This window comes from Apteryx mantelli, chromosome 1 (genome assembly GCF_036417845.1).
Source record: "Apteryx mantelli isolate bAptMan1 chromosome 1, bAptMan1.hap1, whole genome shotgun sequence".
NCBI lineage: Eukaryota > Metazoa > Chordata > Aves > Apterygiformes > Apterygidae > Apteryx > Apteryx mantelli.
The window spans coordinates 3,455,815-3,480,065 of NC_089978.1; the positions used below are offsets into that span (position 1 = coordinate 3,455,815).

A 24,251-nucleotide genomic window follows, 5' to 3' on the forward strand; every position below is an offset into this window, starting at 1 on the left:
AGCTACGTCACCTGGAAGTGAAATTGCATTGAGCTGAATTTTTTAAAAATGTGATACCAAGCTGGTCAAAACGCTATCGGCGAATCTAACGTGGTGCCGCGGCGATTAGATTGAATTGGTTCTGCAGTGCCAACTGCGAGTAGGTTTTGTTCGAATAGGCTCTGATTTTTAAGAAGAAGCCCACCTTAAACCTGAAGGACTCGTGCCATCTTCAAGACGTGCAAGGCAAGTTCTTCAGTGACCTCCTGCAAAGGCACCGTGGGTGAGTGTTCCAAAAGCTACTAGAACTGACTCATCCAGACTTGGATTAATCCAAACAAAGAAAACGTCGCGGTTCGAGGAAAAAAGTGCACTTGACTTTCATCAAAATATAATTGCTTATTACATTTTAAAATAGTCTTAAATAGCCTCTACCGTTCCCCTTAATACAGAAAGTGGTTGAAATAAAACGTGACGTTCCACCTGTTTCTAGCAAGCGGTAAGGCTCTTTCTGAACATGCGGTGGTGTCTGCTTGCGTAAAGCGAAGCGCTTTCCGTATTTTAATGATCTTGCGTCCTGTGGCATTCACCGGAGCGAGGAGAACGCCACCTGCGTTCAGGAATGGGCGCAGCTTCCCGAAAATCACTACCGCATGCAAACGTTTTCAGCACTTTCCAAGAATGATCTTCTGAAATACTCACCGTGGGGCTTGCGCGAGACGCAGCTAGGCTAGAGAGAAAGCAAGGAGAACAAGAGAGGTGCTGGTGGGACCCGCTTTGTAAGCACCCCGGACTGTCGATAGTCGTAAATGTTCCTTCTGGATGTTACTATTAAGCATTTGTTAGGATCGCCTGTATTGCATTTAATTCGAGGAAGGCTGAATATTCCGTTCAAGGTAAACGACAAAAGAAAGGACCGTTTCAGTTTAGTTTGCTAAAACGCGACAACCTCTTGCCCTAAAGTACCTCAGTTGGTGTTCTCGACCAGTGTTTTGCACTTTTGAATTAGCAGAACAAATTATTGCAGTTATCAGTGCAGTACTTCTGGTGTGGAACATTCTAAGAGCCCATGTTTTTTCTACAGCTTGGAATAAATACCCACTTGATAGCATTAATTTTCCTCTGCAACCAAATTTAAGTTTTTATGCAGTGCAAACTGTCACCCATTCCTTCGGATTTCCAAACAGATAAATAATTATGATGACCCCCATCCACATAAAACCTTATTGAAATTTAAATTCAGAGTCAGTAAAATACTTGCACCTACACTAGAATACTTGTAGTTACAAAATACTTGGACCGAAGCCGGGATGCCCAACTAAAAGGGAGCTTTATTCTGCACTTAAATGAATTGTATTTCTTTTATCCTCCTTCCAGTACTTCTAACGGAAAGGTTGCCTGCATTAATAATTAACATAATGAGAAAAAGTTAGGTGTTTAGAAAGAGAGCTCAGAGGGCAGTGGACATACGGCACCTTGATTTGGAGAAGCAGGAGGGGAGAAGAGGTGCAACCCCGGGACCGATCACGGAAGGACCGAAAAGCAAATTTGCTTCGGTACCGATCTTGAGACTCTGCCTCCAAATATTGCTCGGAGCCGTGATTGACACAGGCAGTCTGTAACACCTGTAATATAGGTGTATAATTACTTATAAATGCTTTAAAATTTGACTCTCATCTGTACTTAAGCTAGTTTGGGTAAAAGAAAGAAAATCTGTAAAAATCGCTTTTCAGGATGGTGTAATTTCTGATACAGTCCTATTTGCTGGAAAGCTCTCAAAATGCGGTTTAGGAAAAAAAACCACTTAAAATAACATTTAACAGATTGTTCTTGTTGCTGTTGTCTTGTTTTGTTTTATGTAGCATAATTTATCTTACGTCTTAAATTTGAGAGAAGGAAATATTAAGCATTTCGGTATCACCTCTGGCGAATTGCCTTTGGGTTTTTCCTTCCCGTATTCCAGCTATCGCAACTAACTGTCTCATCAGAAGCTTTCAGAACTTTTATTTTGTGAGTTATCATTGAATTTGAATAGTTGAAGAGCAACTGAAAGAAAGAAAAATGGTTTTATGTCCTGATCAGCTTTAAAAGAAAGACGTGACGGAGCCACTTGGAGACCACATAGCTCTATATAAAATTTCGTGACGAGCAGTAAAATAACGATGCTCCTATTAGTGGGATGCAAAAAAGAAAAAAATTAATGTTTTGTTTCCTGAATGCTTTTTTTCAGTGTGTGGACCAGTTGACGAGGATCCAAGCTGAATTACAAGAGACGGTGAAAGATTTAGCTAAGGGCAAAAAGAAATATTTTGAGACTGAACAGATGGCTCAAGCAGTGCGGGAGAAAGCTGATATTGAGGCCAAGTATGTTTTTATAATAGCATATGTATAAATAATTGCGTGCATGTAAAGCAGATTTGTATTTGTATTAGTTTTTGCACTTGATATTTTTTTAGAAGAACGATAATGGCTCTGAATAAGCTTATGCCAATTTTTTTCTTTGTTTATATAGGTTTTTGTAAGCGTTTCAAGCATGCTTTTATCCTGCTAGTCAAGTGTAATTTATTTAGAATGGTTTCTTTAGAAAAAGAGTTAAACTAAGTGCTTTAATTCAGCCTTTTTAAAGGATAACGTGTGGCCTGGCACTCTTCTTGACATTAAAGGCTACTTATTTCCTTTTCTCTCTGCAGATCTCAGTTTTGGTCTCAGTCCACCTTGGGGGTTGGGGGAGCAGGACATAGATTTCCATTTCTGAAGATGAATTTTTCAGGCTTTAGGTTTTTACGCTCCTTGACGTCCTGAAGAGGCGATTCCCTTCCTTTCAGGAAAGCACGTTAACGCACACGTTTTCCGTTTGGGATTTGACCTGTATTACGGGAGTTCGCCTCGCCATTTGTTCCCAGTTCTTTGCCTCTTTTTTTTTAACTTGAGAGATTCCTCAGCCTTGTCCTCAGGAGATGAGAATAAATTACGGTTTCGTTAGAGAAATCCTCTCCCTCTCCCTTGCGCGCGTGCGCGTTTCTCGGACCAAGATATTCTTCCCGCTTGCTTTCTACTTCGTTTGAAACCTGGCAGCTTCTCGATCCTCGAAAGGCGACCTGCTCCGGGTGGGGTGATGAAGAGGAAGGCTTTAATGAGATTACTCATCATACCTGAAGAAAGTCAAAAAACTTGAGTCTGGGCATTTTGAGCCAGACTCGTACTGTAGGATCGTTCAGGTTAAAACAACTCTTTTCTTAAAGACATGCTGTATACTTGCTTTTGAGGCCGATAAATCTGCTTGGCCTGTTCATACTGTGCTGCCTCCTTCTCCTTATTAATAGTGTTTATGGTAGGAAAAAATACAAACAAGTTCTAGTTGCCAGTTTTCTACTTTTGCTTCTTATCCTTTTTTTTCCTCTTGAAAAACATCCAAAATATTTGTGGCGAGACTTTTTAAGTGAAAGTCATCAACAGTTTAAATAGTTTTCACACAAGGAATATTCTAAATGTGCTATACACCCCACCAAAATCAAGGCGAGTATAAAGCTTTCTACAAATTCATGGTTGACCGCAAATAAATCTCCTTCTTTATGACTTCTCCATTCATAAAGTCAAGGAAGAAATGTATCCTGAAGTAGTCTGTGCTGCCAGAGAATTCAAAAGAAGGTGCTAGCGAATGGTTGCGCTGATACTTTCTGCAACACGTTCTGTATTAAGCTTTTTGTGTTTAGCAAAAACGTAAAGTGTTGGCTCTGCTTTTAATCCCTTCCCAACGGGAAGCGCTATTAGGATGTAGCTAGGTCCTGCTGTGCAAAAATGGAAATGGGTTCCTCAACAAGCAGCGCTGTTTCAGCTCATGTTAATACAGCCTCCTCCTATTTATTTATTCATTTATTTATTTAAAAAGCATCTTGTGGGATGGGAAAGGAAAAATCCTTCCAGAAAGCAGGAGAGGAATTCACGCCTTGAAATTCCTGGAGGGGCAAAGGGTTTCTCCATGCAGACTGCAGTTCCCAGCAAATTTCTAGCTTTCGCCGAGTTTTGGAAGCCAGCAGCCTTCAAGACCTGGTTTTCACTGCGTCTTCCAGCTTTTTGTCTTTTCCGCTAGTTTTACTTCGGCTTGTTATATAGGATAGATGCTGTGTCTCAGACAAAAGTCCCACTTAGAACAGTCTACATGGCCTCTTTATCCCTATTTTTTTATTTTCTCTTCCTGTATTTTGAGAAACCTCATATCATTTCACCATGTAAAATAAGATGTACTGAAGCAAAACCCCAAGTGCATCTCTTCTAAGATGTTGCCTGCTGCAGAAATATCGCTGCAGTTGTGGTACTAACTAGTGCTACAGTAAGAGCTTTTTGGATTGAAATAGCTAAAGTGGAAATACCGAACTGTTAAAATTACATGAGGACAAAAGTGGATTTAGTATTGTGATTTTATCGTATCAGTGTAAATCTAATGCTGTTAAAGGCAAGTCTTATCAGTTTCTGTAGATTACGTAAAAGATTAAAAAAAACCCTCTCTAAAATGTCCTCTGTTACTTGAACCATGGAATGATACTTCTTTTGAAATATGTTTTACAGTATTAGTGGAGAACATTTTTTATGATTGTTTTGCTCAGTTTAAAATTCCAGGTTCTTGCATGCTGTTGATAAATGCTCGTATATAAAGGATGGAAAACATTAGGTAGTACTTCCAGTTATCAGATAATTTCTTTGGCTCCAAAGAAGAAAACTTGCTTCCTTTTTAAAGGACTCTAATAAAATCTGAATAAAATCATTACTTATGTCTTCTGTATTGCTAGGGCTTTTTACTTCCTATGTCATAAGCTGCCAAATTATAAGGAATTCAAGTATTTGCTAGTTTTGTTTTCTTCCATACTTGTTAAACCACCACCTTTCAAATAGCTAGTAGAGAAGTTCTCTAATTTCTCTTTCGTTGATCCAAATGTGAAAATGTGGCCAATTCTGCTTTTATAAACATGCATAGATAGGGGCTCCTCTAGCTTTCTGGAACAGAATTCCTGGTGGTTTTGCCATGGTGATCCATCAGATGACCAGCAGTTCAGATTTGCAGCACATTGTGTCTGGAGCGTTATCTCGAAATCCGTCAAACACCAAAACAACTTGTGTTTCTGCTGCCACCCAAGATCCCTTTCATGATGTGTTTAAACTTTGTTTAAATCAGTTTAGGCTGTGCAAGACGTTGAAGAACGTGTAATGAAGGTGGTGCTGATGTAGATCAGCATGCTTAGTTTTTTTTGTAGTAGCTATCTTGATCCTTTAAACCTTTCTTGAAACCATGCAAATGTAATTTTTGGCCTAAAAAGTTATCTAAGTTAAAACCTTGCAGAAGTAAAATGCAATGGCTTGTTTATCCTGTATTCCTGTAGAAAAGATATAAGAGACAATCTCTTAATTTTTATTTCAGGTCCAAACTTAGTCTTTTTCAGTCGAGAATAAGCTTGCAGAAGGCAAGTGTAAAGGTGAGTGTAAGAATAACTTATGTTTATTATAGTCACGCTTTGAGGGCAAAGTCACATATGACCAAATTTACAAGGAAGTTAAAAATCTCCTTGAACTTTCAAAGCAGCATCAGCAAAAATGTTAAGCTATTAATTCTTTAAAGTGTTACCTATATTAGTATATACATGTATGCATGTTAATTTACTGTTAATATATGTTTAGTCATTTAATTTCTCATTAGTGCCTATCTTTTAACTTCGGTTTCTTGTTGCAGTTAAAAGCACGACGATCCGAGTGTAATTCAAAGGCCATCCATGCAAGGAACGATTACCTTCTCACTTTAGCAGCTGCTAATGCACACCAAGACCGCTATTATCAAACAGACTTAGTAAACATTATGAAGGTAAGGAAGCTAATTTACTTATGGGAATTGGAAAGTGTGAAAATCTGGAAAGCGAAATTAGTAAGATGCAAAGTCTTGGGTCGCTTTGTGACAGCAATATCATCTTTTCCAGTATACTGCAATAGATGGAGGGCTGGATACTCACTACCAATTATTGAGTCCCAGGGCTAAGCTGTCGCAATTTTTTTGGTTCGTTTTTTTTCTGAAAAGCTCACTTAGAGAAAGGAATTAATGTTTGTAAAATTAAGACCTGTAGTTTCCTGTTGCGGTTGACCCTAAGTATGCTGGAGACGTTTTAGTTCTTCAGTAGCATATCCTCTGATTTTTTTTATAACTAATTATCTGATCAGAACATTTATTTATGTTATAGCTAATAAAAACATGACCATTAAATACGCTGGTTCCAAACTCCATGAATTTTATGGAATAGCAAATCATTGTTGTCTCACGCCTATCAGCTTGCAAAGTCAGGTCGACAGTAGATAATTGAACTCATGAGGACTGACACGCTTAAGATTCAAATATGATTGCTCACAGTGTGTGTAATATCATTCTAGAATTACTCAAATATACACTATTCCTGTAACTCAGAATAGATTGTTATGGATAAATTGTAAAATTGGCTATTTAAAGCTAATTCACACTTTACGTAGTTATATTTCATATATTGACGTATTGACAGTTTATTTGTATTTGCTATTTACAGACTTTTTCCGAGTGATCTGATCAGGCATGACAACTTAGTCTTTGATTTTTCATTTAAAATTGCTTTTTGTAAACTAAAACTTGTGTGTAGGCTGTGCCCTGGAACCAAGGGTAGCATGTTAAAGCAAAACACTGTGTCATCAGAATCCTTATGTATGCTGGCAGAAAAACATATATTGATCTGGAGAACAGATGACAATTAGAAAATCAGAGAGCCGAAACCAGGCCTCTGAAGGATTCCTGTGTGTAATTCCATTATATCTTGACTAAGCTCCTATATCTTAACCGCTCCTTAGGACAATATGTGCATGCCCCTTAAAGTAAATCGCAACCTGCTTTATAAATTCATTGCTGTGCCTAATATCTGACTTTTTGGAAGGCTAATTCGGGTCTTGGTAACTCAAAAGAACAGCCAGTTAAGTAGTCTGATGCACTTGGCTAAAGTAAATTTTGCTTTATAATTAACAAAACATGAGCGTTTCTACTGACAAAATACTTAGTATGTGGGAACTGTTTTAATGTAAATATTTCCTTATAATACTCAAGATAAAATGATTAGTAGAAGCTTACGTGAGATATTACCAGTTTTACATGCATGACTGGTTGGCATTGGTTAATGTTCTTACTTGTAAATAGTGCCAGAAACCAATTTATTGTATTTCTAACCTATGAAACAAAATGGGCATCCAGAAGAAATATGAGCAGATAACCCAGGTGTAATTATGGGTGGATCTGGTAGGTTATGGCTACTCTAGTACCAGAACAGTATAAGGACATCGCTGTAAAGTGTTGCTTTGAGCATTTTGATTTTAGTTTCCTCTATGTGTCTGCTACATTTTGTGTGTATCATGAACCGAGCTCTGCAGGTGTCCACATACTAAGGTCTGCAGGATCTTGGCAACTCTGAGTTTCCATGTGCTTTGGACGGTGCTGGATTTCTGTATTGTGAAGTTAGAACCTGTAGATGCCCTAGGAATATTTCTTTTAAGTTGTAGTTAAACATCGAACTAAAAGCTGGGAATCATTCTTGAAAGACTGAAAAATACAATAGTAGATTGCACGGTCTACGTGGTGGTGCCATTCTTCTGCATATGTGTGGTTGTCCATGGATGTTTTAGCTGCACCAGCTCCTGTTGCTAAAGCTGCTGATGATTTATGTCAGCAAATGGTTGTTTCTTTGCCCAGTTAGGAGGCCCCATCTTGTCTGGTCCTCTCTTTTGTAGCCATCTCCAGATTGCTATCGCTAACCCTGCTGGCCTGTTCACCGATGGTCTAGGTGTCTTCCAGACTTGTTTTGAAATTGCGTTCAATGGGAATGATGCTTGTGGAGGTCCGTCTGTACAAGCTACGCTTTTCTGTAGAGCACTGTGGTTTACTGAGAACCTAAACTGCAAGTACATCCCTTGAGCCAAAGTGCTTTGGAAGAGGAAGACAACTTTCGGGGTTCTTTTCCTGCGTCTCTTAATCAGATATTTCCAGTAGTTGGTTCTTCTAGACTGGGTAGCAGCAAATACGTTCGCCACAAAGAACTGTAACTTAGTGTTTTGCACTGCTCTTCGTGAGCACACACACACAGGTCCTTGCAACGGAGCAAGTCTTGGGGGCAAAGGAAGGAACGAGTCTCAGGCACGGCTGCAAATTGAAATGTCTACTGAAAAGATTTTAAAGGATGGGGAGAGGTGGGGGAATCCCTCAGGAAAATGAAGTGTGATAGATCACTGGGATCCAGTTATATTCCTCCAAGAGCTCTAACGTGAATTCAAACGTGCAATTGCTTAAACATGAACAACCGTGCGTAATCTGTTGTTAAAATCAGCCGCAGTGCCACAAGAACAGCGTAACACGTGTGTCCCAACCTTGAGAAAGGGTACCAGGAGGCAAGCGGATAAACCAAGTGCAGTGACAAACGGCATCGGTACGCACAAGGTGGGATTTAGTGGGAACCGTCACTGTGACTTTTTGAAGAGGGAAGGCATCCCTCAAAAAGAGATCTTCAAAGCAAGCCTGGGGATAAGGGCGGTTCATCGGATTTAATGTCTTGAATTTACAAAAGCCTTTGCCACTCGGTCTCTTCTCAAGTAAAAGAACTATGTTTATGTAGGTAGAGGGAGGATTTTCTCGTAGATTAGTACCTGATGAAGGGATGCAAAAGCTAAAGGAGTAAAGTCAATACTTGGCTTCGATAATGCTTGCTAGCAGGGTTCTTGTTTCTCTCTTACTGATCTCTTCCTCCTGCAATGTGCGGGGGGAACCATGCTGTTTCAAATACCGAGAAAATGATTATTAAGCATAATGATTTAACAGAAATGATATGGAAAAGGAACCGAAGAGTGAGGTGATCGTTTGGTGATACGAAATTGCTCAATGTCATCAAATTTAAAGCTTATGGCAAAGAAGTATAGTAAGATCTTGATGATTTTGTGATGACCAGGCAAGAAAATAGCAGATGAAATTCATGGTAAAATGTGAAAAGTAATGAGTTAGAGATGAAATCACTGGCTAAGGGTAGAGAACTCTGAATAACCATTACCAGTTATGCAAGAGATACTGGAACTGGAAAAGGGAGTGAAGTATAAAGAAATGAAGACTTTGTCTAATATGCTACTATTTATAATTCTACATCTGGGTAACATCACTAGGAAAGTGGTACTTCTAAAGGGTATTAAAACCCTTTCTAGACAGCACAGTTCCTGTTCTAATAGGTTGACGGGAGGTGTGATCCCGGTATATATTACATGCTATAATAGAGTTGTAGTGTGTAAATTAAACGTGCTCATTTACGTGTTAGGTCAAACATTTTTAAAATGCACCTTTCATCTTCACATATCCCTAAGTCCTTAGATCTTCATGTAGTGTTGGTCACCTCTGCTATCTGTAAATATTTCCCCATTTATCTGCAGCTGACCTGATACGCCTTCTTGCATTTGAATTCTGCAGGGCTGTCCCCATTTCTAAGTCGTATCGAGCTTCTCCTTAAACTGCCTGTTCAGATTTTATCCATCTTGCAGCGCTTTTGGAGTTACGGTCTCCTTGCAGCTACTCAGCGTCTTATGACGTTCTTAGGACGTCCTGTGACTTTCGGGGTTACGTAGCGTCTGCTCTTTCAGGACGAGCTCTGCACAGCAGTGGTTGCATCCGCTCTGGTCGTTATCTTTTCGTCTGGGCAAGTATTTTTGTACGTAGCAGATACGTGCATTTTGAAATATTTTCAGGCTGGTTTTCAGAGTTACTCCGTAACCGTTAAATGAATCCTTTCTCTTTTAAAACAAGACTGAATATTCAAGCGTTCAGGGACCACAGACAGTGCTGTAACTAAAACTATACCATCTAATGAGAAACTACACAGTATAGGATAGTCTTTATTTTACTAATTACTCTGCTTTTCCTAGCCAGCTTTGCTGTCTTCATTGCTATGGGAAGCAGTGATCGTAGCTGGCTTGTCTCTGGGAATGAGGCTACGCTAAAAGGTTTGTCGGGCATTTCGTTTTTCCAGGAACGTTTAAATATTTGTTGGCTCAAATAGAAATGAAAATCCGTATTGTTTTAGACGTACGGGAAAAGCCGTAGAAGTAACCATGCTTCCAAGGTTGCCGGCTTACGTGTTTGACGGTGCGCTCCTTTGCAGCGGGAGCTGGCTTGGCGGGAGCTCCGCAGCCGGGCTCTTGCGTGAAACGCTGGCTGCTGCGGACTTTGCGCTCTGAGCTGTACGGTGCCACTCCGTGCAACGGCCGGCGCAGTGACCTTGCCTTCCTTGGGAACTTGGTATTTCATTCTTCACTTTGTATGGCTTCAACTTTTATACGTTGAGATGCGGGGAATTAAAATCAGCTGATTTGGGCTCTCTTTTGCTCCCTGTTTTCTTCTCGTATTCAATTGCCTCTAATCATTTTGATTTTTTTTAAATGTAGGTCTTATTTAGCGACATTTGATCTGAATGTGGCCATATCTGTGTTTTGTTTTTTTTCTTAAAGCCTTTAATGTACATTTAAGTGGATTATAATTTTATAAGTTTTCCTTCAGTTTTGTGGTAGGTAGCTGTCATGAACGCTCTTGCTACGTAAATCATCTGACTCACGCTTAATAAAGCAGGCAAAATAGTTTAAGCTTATTGTCAGGTACGTGCACCAAAGGTTTGTCTTTGCAAGGCATGCAAATTCAGCTGAACACAAAGCGGTGGTAGTAATGCATACGTGGGCTTTCGGGCAGCCTAGGCAAAAGCTTGTCCGTCAGTGAGCTTTAAGGAATGCAATCCAATGAAAGCTTATACCGCTTTTAGCTGTGGGACTGTCTAAACGGGTGACAGCTATTTAAACAGGACAGAAAAGAATAAACATCTGAAAAGAATAAGGAAGGGGGATGATCTTTCTTTGAGTAGCAGCGTTGGTTTATGCTGGCATAAAAGTAGCTGTGAAATTATTACCAGGAAAAGATCGTGTACGTTGGACTGGAAACACTGTAGGTTATTCCAGCTTTGCTATAAGCCAGCGTTGCTTTGGTTCGTTATGTCTGACTCAGAAATGCTGCTGTCGTACTGACCTGTTCTGAATTACAAACATGCATCGTGGCCGTATTTAGTTTTCTGTAACAGGCAGCAAACGAACGTCTTCGTTGGTGGAGTTGACGGTGACGTACAGCTTCTGGTATTTTTGTGTAGTGTAGAATATGTTACTTATTAATTTAATTTGAGCTGAATATGATCATACAGGTTTCTAGCAGCCCAAAAGGGAGTGAGAGGATCATATGATGCAGTCCTGCACACTGGATGTAAAATCATCTTACGTAGGTGAATTAAATCATCTTATATAGGTGATTTAAAAACAAAAAAGGTGTAATTTCAGAGCATGGAAGTATGAGTGATCTTTCAGTTGCATTTTTACGTTAAATTGATAAATATTGATGCAAGTCGAATGCACTGGTTTGCATTTGTGAGCAATCCAAGTAGACTGCAAGTCTCCCGGTCCCAGAAGCAGGGCCACTCTGTAACCATCGGTTGAAAACATGGTCTCCTCGAGGATATAATGGCATCTAAGCCATAATAGTATGTTTAGTGCCAAAAATATCTCCCGTTTAATTTTTTTTCTTTTGCTGGCAGTAGTAGAACATCTGCAAGTTTTGACCTCCTCCTGCTCCATCATCAGATGTCGTTTGCTAATTATATCTGTGTCTGAGAAGCAAAGCAGTTCGGGATCTCGCCTTCGAAAGGATTTTAATCCTTTTGCCTGTTTCTGCATCTGTCCTTTATGCCTAGAGTTTGCGTCTTGTGCCTCTCCGCACACTGCAGCCTCCTTGTTCCCAAAGATTGTGGATTTCTGACTAAAGTGCTGGCGGACCTGAGCCGCATATTTGGATCTCTGTCATCCGTAGCGATATAAAAAAGAACAGAATAAGGCATCATAATGTTTTTTCTTTGCCAGCTTCCTGACAAGCGGTTGCCGTCACCTGATTGCCAAGGTGCAGGCTGCAAACCCTTTTCAGCTTAAATCATCTGCCCAGCTTTCAGGCTTCTGCAGAAGTTCAAACCAAGGTCAGAAGGAAGTGTAAGATGATGGTTGAAGTAAATTCAGGGCTGTTTTGATACCTATCTTTTTATAAGTTACTGCTTTTCTGATTTTGCTGCTCTGCTCTTAACTCCTGTGCAAGTTTCCGTCATGAACTGGGGAAATGGGACTCTAAGGAACGAGGTGGCATTAACGTGTTAAATAATACTTTGATTATTTTAGTAGAAAGGGAGACGTAAGACTTGAGCTGATTTCAAAATACAGGTTTTTACAGAACACAAGTGTCGGCTGGGTAGTTCATTCCAATGGACCAAGGTCTTTAACACAAAGGAAAATATCTTAATAAACCTTTTTTGTTGTTGTTGCTGGTTCCAGTATGTATTCAGCACCTGTTGCTCTCACAAGGTTTCCCATTTAGTGCTTGTACTTTTAAGCGAAACCTTTAAAGCAAATCTGTCTTAAGATTTCAAAGGCTTATTTGAATGTCTAGGTCTTCAGCGGAGCTTTGTGGTTGATGCCAAACATGCAGCTGCCTTTGTAGCTAAACATTAAGGATCCTGCATGGTATTATAGGGCATAAAAAACCCCAAAACAATGACAATTAAATTTGATCTGAATATTGTGGGACCTCTTACAGATAGCGAAGTATTTTTTTATTAAGAATAATTGTATTTTTTTATTAAGAACTTTGAAAAATTCGTCATAAAGTGGCAAACAGTAGTAGCAGTTATTTCTAAATAAGGCTTTTTTGTGCTTTTAGCTTTGATTTCCTAATATAGTAGCTAGAATGGTCTTTGGTGTTTGAAGACTAAGTTGGAGGAATAGTGTCAAAAGTGGGTTTTGCCGTTTTTTTTTTTTTTTTTGTCTTTGTGGTTTCAGTAAGGTTTTTTATATTGTTGGGCGTACCAGTCATCTTTTCTGGTTTTTCTGTACTTTCCAGTTTGTTTGACATGAGGAAGTGCAGTTGTTTGATTTGGCTCCCTTATGCCTGGTCAGAGCTCTTGTGGTGATATCGCCGGCTCAAACAGAAACTTAATTTTACGTAATTCCCCTGGAACAGATCTGCACCTCTGCACGGGTGATAGTGCTGAGACGTGCTGCAGTATCGCTGCTTTAATTCGAGATCTGCTTTTAAAAAGGCAAAGAATGTTCTCCTCCTCGCATCCTTGCGTGCTTTTAAAGTACTGTCTCAAAGGGGTCTAAGAGAGGAAGAAGTCTGTCCGACTCATCAGGGATGAGCTGGCGGTCACGGTGATTCACGTGAGTGGTGGTTGAGTCATTGCAACCGAACACCAAGGGTGGACACTGTACCTGGCCCACGTGATACGGAAGGAGACTCTTGAGAGATTTGGGGTTGCTCAGCCTTAAGAAAAGAAGGACAGATCTCACAGTCTTCATGGTCTGCAGCTATCTCCTGGGGAGGGTATGGAGAAGGCAGAGGCAGACCTTTTCTCGAAGGTGCACAGTGGTGGGACAAGGGGCGGTGGACAGGCTGGAACAGAGGAAATTCTGATTAGATAGAAAAAGGTTTTGCTGTGGAGGAGACCCAACCCTGGAGAGGGAGCCGGGGTTGGACTGGATGATCTCGCTTTCAGCCTCAGTTATCTCACAGTTCTGTGCAGTAAGATCTCCTGTCATGACCACCTCCTTGGGAACCCTTAGTGTCCACTTTGGTTTTTTTCAGCTGTTAACCGGAGTAGCTGTGTGAGCCGGAAGTACCGGAATATTCATGTTTTGGTTATCCCTAGATTTTCTTTTTTGGCGGTGTTGGTAGCTTTTGCGAAGCCGAGCTGACAACTGTTTTCAGCACAGTCATCTACTGCTTTTACAGAGCATTTTTAATGGTCTTTTAAATAGAGGCTATTAGTCTTTTGATAGGACCCCAAACTTTACCAGTACAAACGAGATTCAGCTGAAGCTAGGAGTATATATAGAAATGAGCCAAGACTGAGGACCTTGTGGATACCAGTTAATAATTTGAATTATGCCCAGAAATTTATAGGCTATGTGCGGCAAACAGTTCTTTGGCTTTGGTGACTCCATTTGACTTAAAAAGTAAGTTGACGTGGTAGCAGAAGGTCTTAAGTTGTCTCCGAAATGTCACCGTAGCAATGGCTGGTCAGCGTGTGCCCTGTACAAATAAGAACTTAACATCTGCCTGGCTTCGTAATCTCTGTAGACACCAGAGCTAGAGTGAACCAATGTTCCTGCTGTAAGAAATCATTTTAAATACACGTTACTGTTTTAGGCTTTTAAAAACGATTGAGAAGCGCCCAGGGAACTATTTAGTACTTCTAAAATGGAAGTTCTATCCTAAATGAAAAAACTAGCATTAAGATAAAATAATTTTCGAGTCAGGCAAGGTGTTCGTTTTGCTTATAATGGTTTCTTTTATAAATTCAGCACCAGTTCTTCTCTTAAGGCACTGTAACGTTCTTTTTAAAACGGCTACTACTCGCTGCTGACTCCTTTGTGTAACTGAAAGAACTATTGTTTCACTTCCCCTTCTTGTCTGCCCTGAGCCATAAATATTTTGTAATTACAATCGAGCCGGGCATAGATTGCGTTATCTACGGTATCAGATGGGCACCGTCCCCTTCCTTTGCAGGCGGTCGATGAGCGTGTGCGTTGCTTTCTCGGGTTCGCTCCCACGAGTGGAGGCTGAGCGATGAGGAAGGGGCAGCTGCCCAACGCCGGGTCGGTGCTAGGAGCGTTCCAGCAGATGCCAATCGTGGGCTGTCACCCCCTGGTGCCACGCTGGTTTTCCCTTCCAGGAAATCGGTCTAGGTGCATACGTGCGCCTAGGTTGTTTTTTTTTGTTGTTTTTTTTTTTCCCAACCCATGGGGAAATTAATTATTTTGATAAGACTCTCTTTGCAATGTGATTATCCATCCGTGTAGGTTGTTGAGTAATAGAAAATTGTGCTCTCTCGTTTAGGCTTTCTCTTAAATGTACATAGGTCACGCTTCCCAGGTCATATTTAAGTGCTGCTTTGGGGGATTTGGGCTGCCGAGAGCTCTAGCTGTTCTCTGCTGCGTGTGTGCTAACTACCGTTTTAAGCATTTATATTCCAGCGGACTGGGAGTGAACTTCTGCAGGGAAGGGAAGAGAGGCATCCCAATGGAAAGACAACCACTGCTGGGGGGGATTTTGGCAAAATCACAAGCAAGTGAAGTTTAGATGGCCTTGACCGTAAGTGGGGGTACTGCCACGAGCTATGATAGCATCGAATACTTCCAATTTGATGGCATCGAATACTTCCAATTTGATGGCATCAAGTACTTATGCTATGAAAGATGATGTTACTCATCACCCAGCATTTTCAACCGAACTAGAGACAAAAAGGATGTCTGAATCAGAGTGACTCTGTTTTACAGCTGAAAAACTGAGTGATAGTCACAGTTGGCTGACGACAGTCAGCACTGTCTCACCTCCTGTTTTAACCACAAGTCGAGTCCTTGTCTGAGCATTTAGTCCAAAAAAGCTGTTTGTTTCCAGAGAGCCAAATATTTGTCATTCCACTTGTGAAGAGCGTGCAGCATGGAGACAGAGTATAACAAAGCGGCCCAATATACAAATCAAGGCAGCTTAGGTGATTACCGTAGCTTGCTGATTATGTTAATTCAATAAATGGTTTTTTATAGGATATTAAAACTATTTCTTGATAATGCATCAAACTGGTCAGATAGTTTTCCTTTGGCGTTGTGAGAGAAATAACTTCAGAAAAGGACTGATCGCGAAAAACGTAGTGTGATCTTGCGGATGCTCAAGGGATTTCTCTGTCGGAGGCAATGCAGAAGCCACAGACACGTTTATTTGAGACGGTAACAGGAGGCTCGTATCGCTGGCGGAGTGAGCAGGAGCAACTGCAAAAAGGGGATGAATAAAGAGAAAGGAGAAATAGTCAGTGGTGAAGGTCGAACGTGATGCAATAGAAAAGGGAAAACTATTGGAAAGTCAAACAGTTCAAAATCAAGTTTAGGATTTGGCGAGAGCTTTAAGATTTTCCTGTCGAATGTCATAAAACTACCTGTTCTGAAGAGGAAATGAAAGTTCACCCTCTTGTTGCAAAGCCATGCTGCCGTACAATGAGGCCGCTTCCCAAAATACTTCCCTCTGCCAGAAAGCAGCCGGCAACTCTTAGCGCTCCGTAGCTAGTGCAAGGAAACAGCCAACCTCAGGAAACACCTGGGGTGTTCCAGTTAGGAGGCAGGTGGGGCTAGATCTGCAATTTTAACGAGAAACATGCAACGTTCCTGTTTTAGAAGTCACGGAGACAGATATCCTGAACAGATCATTTATGAGGTTTCGTTTGCTTGGAAGTTTTTGTTTTTAGCAGCTCCGGATTCGCTTGAAAGAAATGACGGCACAAGGGAAAAACCAGTTTTTCCTCAGCGTTTTTATCTGCTATATATTGCTTGTAACCAACTAATGTTTCAGTGAGTATCTGGAATTTATGCATAATTGCATTGAAGCTGTCTGGAAAAACTCGTGCACCGTTTTTAAAATGGGATGTGTGCGCCTAGGTTTTGTCCTGATAAGTAATCAGATATTACTGCCTTTAACTTTAAAAATTACTGTTGAAATAATAATGTATATAAGTTGAACGGCAATCTGTAGAACTTCTCTGTATGAGACACGAGCTGTCGTGTGCTGCCCCGGCAGTTATTTAGCGCAGAAGCAATAACGCAGTTGGTACTGAAAACATTCAGAGGCTTAGTTGGATGATTGAAAGTGAAAACCAAAGGTTTTGTGAATCACTGCTGTTAAACCAAAAATGAAGTATCTAGGTGTCATAGCAACTTAACCAATATAGGCAAATTAAACACGGTCATCTGGTTACCTCAAAGCCAGTAGCAAGGTATCAGCTGGTTCTAATCCTCTGCCAAAGCCACCAGGAATAGCAGAAAATTCAAATGAGAGTGTTGGAAGCATAATCTCACTGTAGATTTTTGTTGTCGTCAAGGAACCTGGAAAGTAGCTTCGAAGACGGCAAAACATGTTATAATGACCATCTTTTGCAGGAGGCTCTGAAGACTAATTTAGTGGCTTGTGTGTCAACAGCAGGAGAATACATTTCCAAGGGACATAATTTATGAAAAGATAGAAGAGTTATAAGGAGGAGATAAGACTGCACAAGCCCGGTAATTTTATATGAAAGAAAACGTCACACTGAATTTGAAGCATAGTTAAACCCTAAAAAAAAACCCTATTGCAAAAATGGCTTCTAATCTGTTATATTTTTTCATCTGAAGGTCTACCCAGAGGGAGGCAGATCTTGTAATTGTTTTTGCAGAATCGAGAGGGCCTAGATAGGGTATGGTGACAAACTGAGATCATTTTTACTCTCTTCTGCTTCAAAAGCTTTGCTTCTCTGTTTCAACCTAACTAAGTCCGTTTGGTGGTGTAATGCTGGGATTTGCTTACTCGGATGACTGGATGGATGGAGGTGAAGAGGAGTTAGTCCTTAGTTTTCCTATCTGGGATGGATAATGGCTGATCAGTACTAGGGGCAGCCGGTCCTTGGAAAGCTTTCTTGCCTTTCGGTCCCTTCCTGCAGCTGAATTCAAGCTCACATTCAGAAGCGGATGCAAAACAGAAGGTTTAGGTTCCTTTTGAGAAGTCCTTAAATAGCTCAAGGCTCCAGCAGGAACGAATGGTGTATATGAAGATAGAACTGCTCCTTTGCCGTGAGCCGTTACGAAGGGCGATGAGCGGAGCCGATCTGCCGTTGGAGCTAGGCCACCGTTAGGAGGCAAAAAATTTCTATTTAGTATTTACAAATCTCTAGGGAGATAATTGATTGGAACCTGGCTGACAAGAGCAGTCAAGGGAGGAGGAGGAGGAGGAGGAATCCTGCAATATGGTTTGTCTGCCTACTAGTTTTCATACAGAAAAAAAAAAATCTCATCCGTTCAAGATGTCATCTCTGCTAAAACATTTTTTTCGGTAGAGATAAACCCTGTTTTCGCGAAAGGGAAGCAAATGCTGCTTTTTAGTAGACGCAGTAGATCAAGAATGTCAGATGATTGAACGTTACTGAAACAGTGTGGTCAAACTGAACATGGATATTATTTTGCAAGGTTTTATATAGTTATTGAAGCACTAAGGTAACTGGGAAGCTTTCACAGGTTTTGGATGCTAATGCCTATCTCTGCTGTACCCATCGGTATTTGGAAGAACCTTTTCAGTGAAGCTGGTTCTTCAGACCGCTCCTCTCTGATAAAAAGAAGTAAAAAATCAAAGAGAGAGAACCATCTTTTTTTGAAGTAAAATATTTTCACAGATACTTAGTCCAGAGAATTTTTTTTAACTAGATAATTTGATTATTATGTGTATACCCAAATAATTTTCTTTAAGAAGTTGCTATAGTTAGCTGAGCCACTTTTCTGATGTCTCATTCATCTTAATGGAAACTTGCTGAGCAAAAGGTAGTGTATTTTTTAAGGTATGTATAGGTACTTTCAAGTAGGAATGTATATATTTAAATACTGCTTATGAACTTTGATGTGGAGGTTTACCACAGACACCTCTAGCTAAGTCTAGAAGTCTAATTTTAAAATAAAAAAGGGGTAGCAGAGACACGGTGTTCATTGAATTAACTTTGTAGGTGATTATTTTAATTTATTCGTTTACAAAGACTAGGTATGAAAGACAACATTGTACCAAAAAAAAATCCCAAACCCACCAGATTCTTGGTGCAGCAAATATTAATAATCCAGAAAACTTGAGTTCCAGCCATGGCTGGTACAGATATTCTGCCGTAAGACATCATTCAAGGCACTTGAGCTCCCTTCATCCTTTCTTTTCTATTAAAACTTTAAAGTATGCAAGCAGGGACATCTCTTCCTATGTGGTTTACACATTGCTTGGAATATTACGTATTTTTCTTGGCAATATTATTATGAAATTAAGTAGCTTTTTTGAAAAGGTTGTTAAGTTTTAAGCATTAAACTTTCACTGAGCATGCAGCACTTTGCTGAAATAAGTTTGAAAAGACGCTTGCTTCAATGCCATCACGTTCATCAAATGGTGTTATCAGAATAAAATATATTTAGCTGCTTCCAATCAGGAAACTTTTAACACTAGATCTGCTTTTGTTCACTTTTCCACGGATCTTCTCATCCATTGCTACCGTGTATCTAATGGTAGATGCTCATAAAATCATGGAGGCTCACGGCGAGAATGGCACAGCCAAGAAACCGAACAAAACTTATTTAGGAATACTACTGGTAGCGGTTTCTTTTTTGCCCGGTTAAGCTGCGTTGTTGGGGGGGAAAAAAAAATCCACTTAAAAGGGAGAAACCTTTCGCAACATTTTTAATTGCTGACTTCAAACTAAAATTATCTTTCTCCTTACCGTCTCCCACTGGCGCTTACAAGGAGCGCATGCATAAATTGTTAGCGTCGTTCCCCTATGACTAAACGAGAATGGACTGCTAAAAGTAATAAAGTATAATTGGCATGTGGAATTCCCAGGCGGTTTTTGGGAAACACGGTTTAATCTTTTATGCTGCAATGCAGCTGCTATACCTTTGGCATGCTGCTGTAATGGTGGTTTTTTTTCTTTTCCTTTATTGTTCAAGATAATTTCCTTCGTTGTTCTGTGATTATTACGATAATCGCAGACCTGTGATTCGGCGCTGCTTTAAGAACGTTTGTGCTGATTACAAAAATTGCTAAAAATAATTTCACTTTACTGCTTAAATTTTAGTACGACTGGTGAGGAGTCCTCCTTTAGTATTTAGTGTTCCTTTAGCAGAGAGCTTTTGGGGGAAAGAGGGATTAGATATATGAAATACACTGTGCCCTTTTCACGCTGTTTAAATATTTGGTATTTAACGTCAAAATTTTAAAAACACATGTTAATGTGGTTTGGAAAATGTCTTAATTATTCCGTAAACCCCCTTTGCGTTGTGGGTTAGACGGTGGGACGTAGGTGACTGCAAGTTACTTCATCATGGCAAATTGCAAACTGTGTCGGTTTGGCTTGATAAAAATCTGAAGAGCTCGATAATGGATTAATGTCATTAAAGTATCGTCTCTAATTTTTTTTTAAATACCGCGACATTTGCCGCCACTGAACTTATTCCCAGAGCGTCTTTTGAAAAGCCTCTTCCGTGAGCGCTTGGCTCTAACTGGCAGGTAACTCTAAACCCGTGTTCAGGGTTTAAAGCGGCATATGGAGGTGATAAATCCAAGTCGCGGTGGGGAAGAACAGGCTGTGTGAGAGAGCAGAAAAGTTTCCGTTCAGCAGATGTATTTGAAGAAACGCATGTGAAAAGCACGCTGGGCAAAAAAATTAACTGCAGTTAAAGAGAAAATGAAGAGGCTGAGAGAGAAAGATGCAGTAATCCACAAGAACGAGACACGGCGTCGTGCAAAACAGTTCAGAAAATGGAAGAATGCAAAGGAGAAAAAAAGAACTTGTGAGGAACGCGTTTAATCCGTATCTGAATTTCTAGCTTTTTTTTTTCTTTTTTAACGCTTTTTGTATGCATTTTATCTCTCAAGGGAGTATTTTTCACTATTAAGCAGCGTGGGATTTGGTATGAAATGTGTTTGACGTATGCACATTGATGTCAATTATGTAAGAAACATATATAAAAACTAAGCAACCCAATAGTTCATTGCAGGGTATATTCTGCCGTTGGAGAAGAGCAGAAGAAAGCCAACTGCGCGGACAAACGCTAGACACAGCGCTTCCTACCCAGGCGTTCAGCAGCCATCGCGACGACGCTGTGGGCAGCGTGCGAATCTTCGAACAGCACGACGCGCTGGAGAAACGCTCAAAAAGTCGAAACGTGCGTTTCTCGAGCGTGAAGGAAGCGAAGCGTTGCTGGCGCGAATGGTACAGCACGCTCCGAAGATCTCACCGTGATGGTGACAGTCTGCCGCAAAGCCTTCTTCCGAGTGTTGGATTTGAGCCAGATTTTTTTTTTTCTTCCCAAGAATAAGGAAGCACTAAAGCAATCGTGATTGCACCAGAACAATTCATTAAAAAATCAGTAATGTCAGAAGAAGGATCCTCTTTAGATTTATTCCAGTGCTGTGAAATCGAAAGCAAAATAGGTCCAAGCAGACTTTGCAGATGTTTGGGAAAAACAGGTGCATTTCTGGATTATAAAGAATAGGTTTTAATCTTCCATGGTTTTTTTTAAGCCTTATGCTGTCGAATTTGAAGACCTGCTTCCCCGCTCTTATGCAAAGCTTGCATCAGGGTATTCCCACTGACTTCAGTAGAATTATTCCTGATCGCCGAAACGTTAATTTAACGCTGTCTTCATCAGGGCCGTCTGCCTCGTGGGGCAAGCGGTTATGCGGGGGATTTCCTTTGGTGCCTCTATTGACCTCCAAACCCTCGCTATTAAATGGGACAGCTATGGTGTGATCTGGTCGAGGCAAATCGAGAAAGAGTCCTCGGTGCTATCATTAATGTTGCTTCTACTTGCTTTCAAGGGCCTTTGTGGACCGGGGGAAGGTAACGGGCACGCGTTGGTGGCCGTTATGTGTTTTTTCGGTGCGTAGAGCCGACTTTTAGAAAGAGTGACCCTGCCTAAACTGCAAAGGAACAAAACGATGTGCGGAACAAGCGTCGAGTGACTAAGGAGAGCAAATGAAGGACCTGCAAACAAGCCCCAAACTGTAGACGCGGGGAAAATACAAAGCTCCGGGCCGTGTTTGCCCATGTTGAAAGCTCCTTGTCTAGGTTGGGGCAAAAGGGGAGGAAACGAAGATGGTTTCTGCAGCCTTTTGGTTTGCTGATAAAGTAGAGCCGTTACACCTTTGTCATCAGCTTCTCTTCCTACCTTTTGGGCTGCTTTTTTCCCTTTCCCCTCCCGTTCCCAGATGGTTCGGTGTTTCGCTGCTCCGGAGCTGCGTGGATGCGTGTCAGCACCTCCCAGCGACATCTTGCGCTTCCTCGTTCACAGCCTGTTATTTAAGGATTTACCTCTGAAGAGCAAGCAGCCATGCAGGGTGCTGATTTAAAAAGAAAAAAAGAAAAAGAAGACAAGCTAATGAGTTTTCCAGCAGCAGTACAGCGGGAGAGTGGTGCAAATTCCCTAAAATTACCTTCGCTGAAATTGCAAGAGGTTACAGTGCAGCAGCCAGATAGGTGGCAGAAGAGCTTTTTGTAGCAGTAGGGGCCTCCTGCTGCCATGCGCTTATTGGGCCAATATCTTCTTTATTTCACTGAAATAGGACCAGGTTGGTGGCTTGGGAGGTAGAATAACCCCATGCACCAGTACAGGTTGAGGGTTGACCTGCTGGAAAGCAGCTCTGCGGAGAAGGACCTGGGAGTGCTGGTGGACACCAAGTTGGCCATGAGGCAGCAATGTGCCCTTGTGGCCAAGAAGGCCAATGTTATCCTGGGGTGCATCAGGAAGAGTGTTGCCAGCAGGTGGAGGGAGGTGATCCTGCCCCTCTCCTCAGCCCTGGTGAGGCCACACCTGGAGTACTGCATCCAGTTCTGGGCTCCCCAGTCCAAGAGGGATGTGGCACTACTGGAGCAAGTCCAGTGAAGGGCTACAAAGATGATGAGGGGACTGGAGCATCTCTTCTATGAGGAAGGGCTGAGAGAGCTGGGCCTGTTCAGCCTGGAGAAGAGAAGGCTGAGAGGAGATCTTATCAACGTGTACAAGTATCTGAAGGGAGGGTGTCAAGAGGATGGAGGCAGACTCTTTTCAGTGGTGTCCAGCGACAGGACGCAAGGCAATGGGCACAAACTGAAACACAGACAGTTCCATCTGAACATGAGGAAAGAACTTCTTGACTGTGAGGGTGACAGAGCACTGGAGCAGGTTTCCCAGAGAGGTTGTGGAGTCTCCTTCTCTGGAGATATTCAAAAGCCGCCTGGACGTGATCCTGTGCAAGGTGCTCTAGGTGACCCTGGTTGAGCAGGGGGGGTTGGACTAGATGATCTCCTGAGGTCCCTTCCAACCTCAACCATTCTGTGACTCTGTAACGGTTTCCTGCAAGTGCAGTAAGGGCTAGCAAAGTCAAAATGCCTGTAAGTTACTACCTAGGTTTTTTTTTTTTAGTTTTGGCCAATGCCTTGTTTCTGATGATGCTCAGCATTTAAAGTAGGACATGCTGCCGGTATTGAGCATAACGAAGGTGCCCAGGGCACTTGACCATCCACCTGTACTTAGCAATGGTGCTTCCTGAATTGCTTCAGTAACTCCCGAATTATATTCAGGATATAATAATAAATTATTGAAAATAATTCCTGAATTACTTCAGGAAGCAATCAAAAGCAGCTTTAGTAGGAAACTGAAGAAAAAGTAGAGTGTTCTTGGGGTAGCATTTGATTTTTATGAAGCATTGAAGGGACGTCAGCGTGTACACAGGAGCTGTATGCTCTGCAGGAACGCGCCAGCTGGCTAAGGCAAAATACCTGGGGTACCTTAATCGTTATTTGGAAGGCTTTTTCCCTGTTCACATCCCAGGTAGCCGCACAGCGGCAGTCCTCTAAGAAAATCAAGGCTTTCAGCCTAGTGCTGCTTTTCTTCCACACGCAGAAAGAATTCCGGTTTCAAACTAGATGTAATGAGGGTGCCAGGGAGGAAAAAGCACACAAAGGGAAAGAAAGAAAGAAAGAAGGATATATATATATATATATGTTTTTTCTTTTTTTCTTTTCCTTTGTGTGCTTTTATATATATATATGTATATATATATAAAAACCCCAGAGCCTGAGCTGTCTCCTTTCTACACTTGCTCCTTTGGGACTGGTCCTGGCTCTTGCAGCCCTGCGTTTTGGATAGCAGCTGCCTGCACCAAATTAGATAGAGGCCTTCCTCGCTCTGTCCAGATTTATCTTCTTTAGCCAAATTGTGTTTTCCTTTTATGCTGAAGGGACCCCACTAAATTCCAGATGGTCGTGGTCAGGGCTGGGCTAGTGATAGTTCCCCGAGAGGGAATCGGACCTCGCTGTAAAACAGGCATGGACGCTACGGCACCTTACGTATTGTGCATGGGGTCAAATCACTTATATTTGTTTTGGCATTTTAGAAGGAACAAAGCTTTTAAAGTAAAAAAATACATGGTGTTTTAGCTTGTTCTCCATCCTCTCCCAGGAATGCAGATGTGCAGGATTATCCCGTGCTACAGCAAATTCCTTTGGCCTTAGCTTAGCACCGTTGTTCACTGGATGTAAACTGTTGGGCTCTACTACTGCATCGCTTCAAATCCTGATTTCTGAGTGCTAAACCTG

General features: G+C 41.3%; 1 protein-coding gene across 1 annotated transcript in view; it reads left to right on the forward strand.

Annotated features, from left to right (window-relative positions):
* The window catches only part of FCHSD2 (FCH and double SH3 domains 2), a 155,703-nt gene that overhangs the window by 84,240 nt on the left and 47,212 nt on the right, over positions 1–24,251 (forward strand). The window contains exons 6-8 of the mRNA XM_067309054.1: positions 2,210–2,343; positions 5,393–5,447; positions 5,702–5,830. Of these exons, the coding sequence (XP_067165155.1) occupies positions 2,210–2,343; positions 5,393–5,447; positions 5,702–5,830 (318 nt within the window). The remainder of the gene's footprint in view (positions 1–2,209; positions 2,344–5,392; positions 5,448–5,701; positions 5,831–24,251) is intronic.